Source organism: Crocuta crocuta, unplaced genomic scaffold (assembly GCF_008692635.1).
Source record: "Crocuta crocuta isolate KB4526 unplaced genomic scaffold, BGI_CrCroc_1.0 scaffold143, whole genome shotgun sequence".
In the NCBI taxonomy this organism is placed as follows: Eukaryota; Metazoa; Chordata; class Mammalia; order Carnivora; family Hyaenidae; genus Crocuta; species Crocuta crocuta.
In genome coordinates, this window is record NW_027529175.1 from 8,458,939 (window position 1) to 8,459,315 (window position 377).

General features: G+C 68.2%; 1 protein-coding gene across 1 annotated transcript in view; it reads left to right on the forward strand.

Annotated features, from left to right (window-relative positions):
* The window catches only part of CRELD2 (CRELD disulfide isomerase 2), an 8,447-nt gene that overhangs the window by 1,259 nt on the left and 6,811 nt on the right, over positions 1-377 (forward strand). The window contains exon 4 of the mRNA XM_077757831.1: positions 260-370. Within this exon, the coding sequence (XP_077613957.1) occupies positions 260-370 (111 nt within the window). The remainder of the gene's footprint in view (positions 1-259; positions 371-377) is intronic.

Consider the following 377-nt stretch of genomic DNA (forward strand, 5'->3'; position numbering starts at 1 on the left):
CCCTCCCCCCTCCCCCAGAGCTCCAGCCTCCCCCCCCCCAGCTTCAGGGGCTCCCCTGGTGGGCCCCGCCCCTGCCGCCCTGTTCTCTGAGCCTCATTCACCGCAGGGCACCCGTCCCCAGCTGTGTTTGTTGAGGGTCTTTTCCTGCTGAAGTGCCACCGTCCTTCCCGCCTGGCGCCAAGTGGGGACGTCCCTGTGGGACGGACGCCGAGCACCTGGGCTCCCGTTCTCACCCGGCGGTGCTGACGGCTTGTTTCAGCGAGGTCCGGCTGCTGGAGATCATGGAGCGCCTGTGTGACGGCAGCGACTTCGACTGTCACAGCATGCTGGAGGAGCACGAGGAGCGCCTGGAGGCCTGGTGGCTGAGCCTGTGAGTG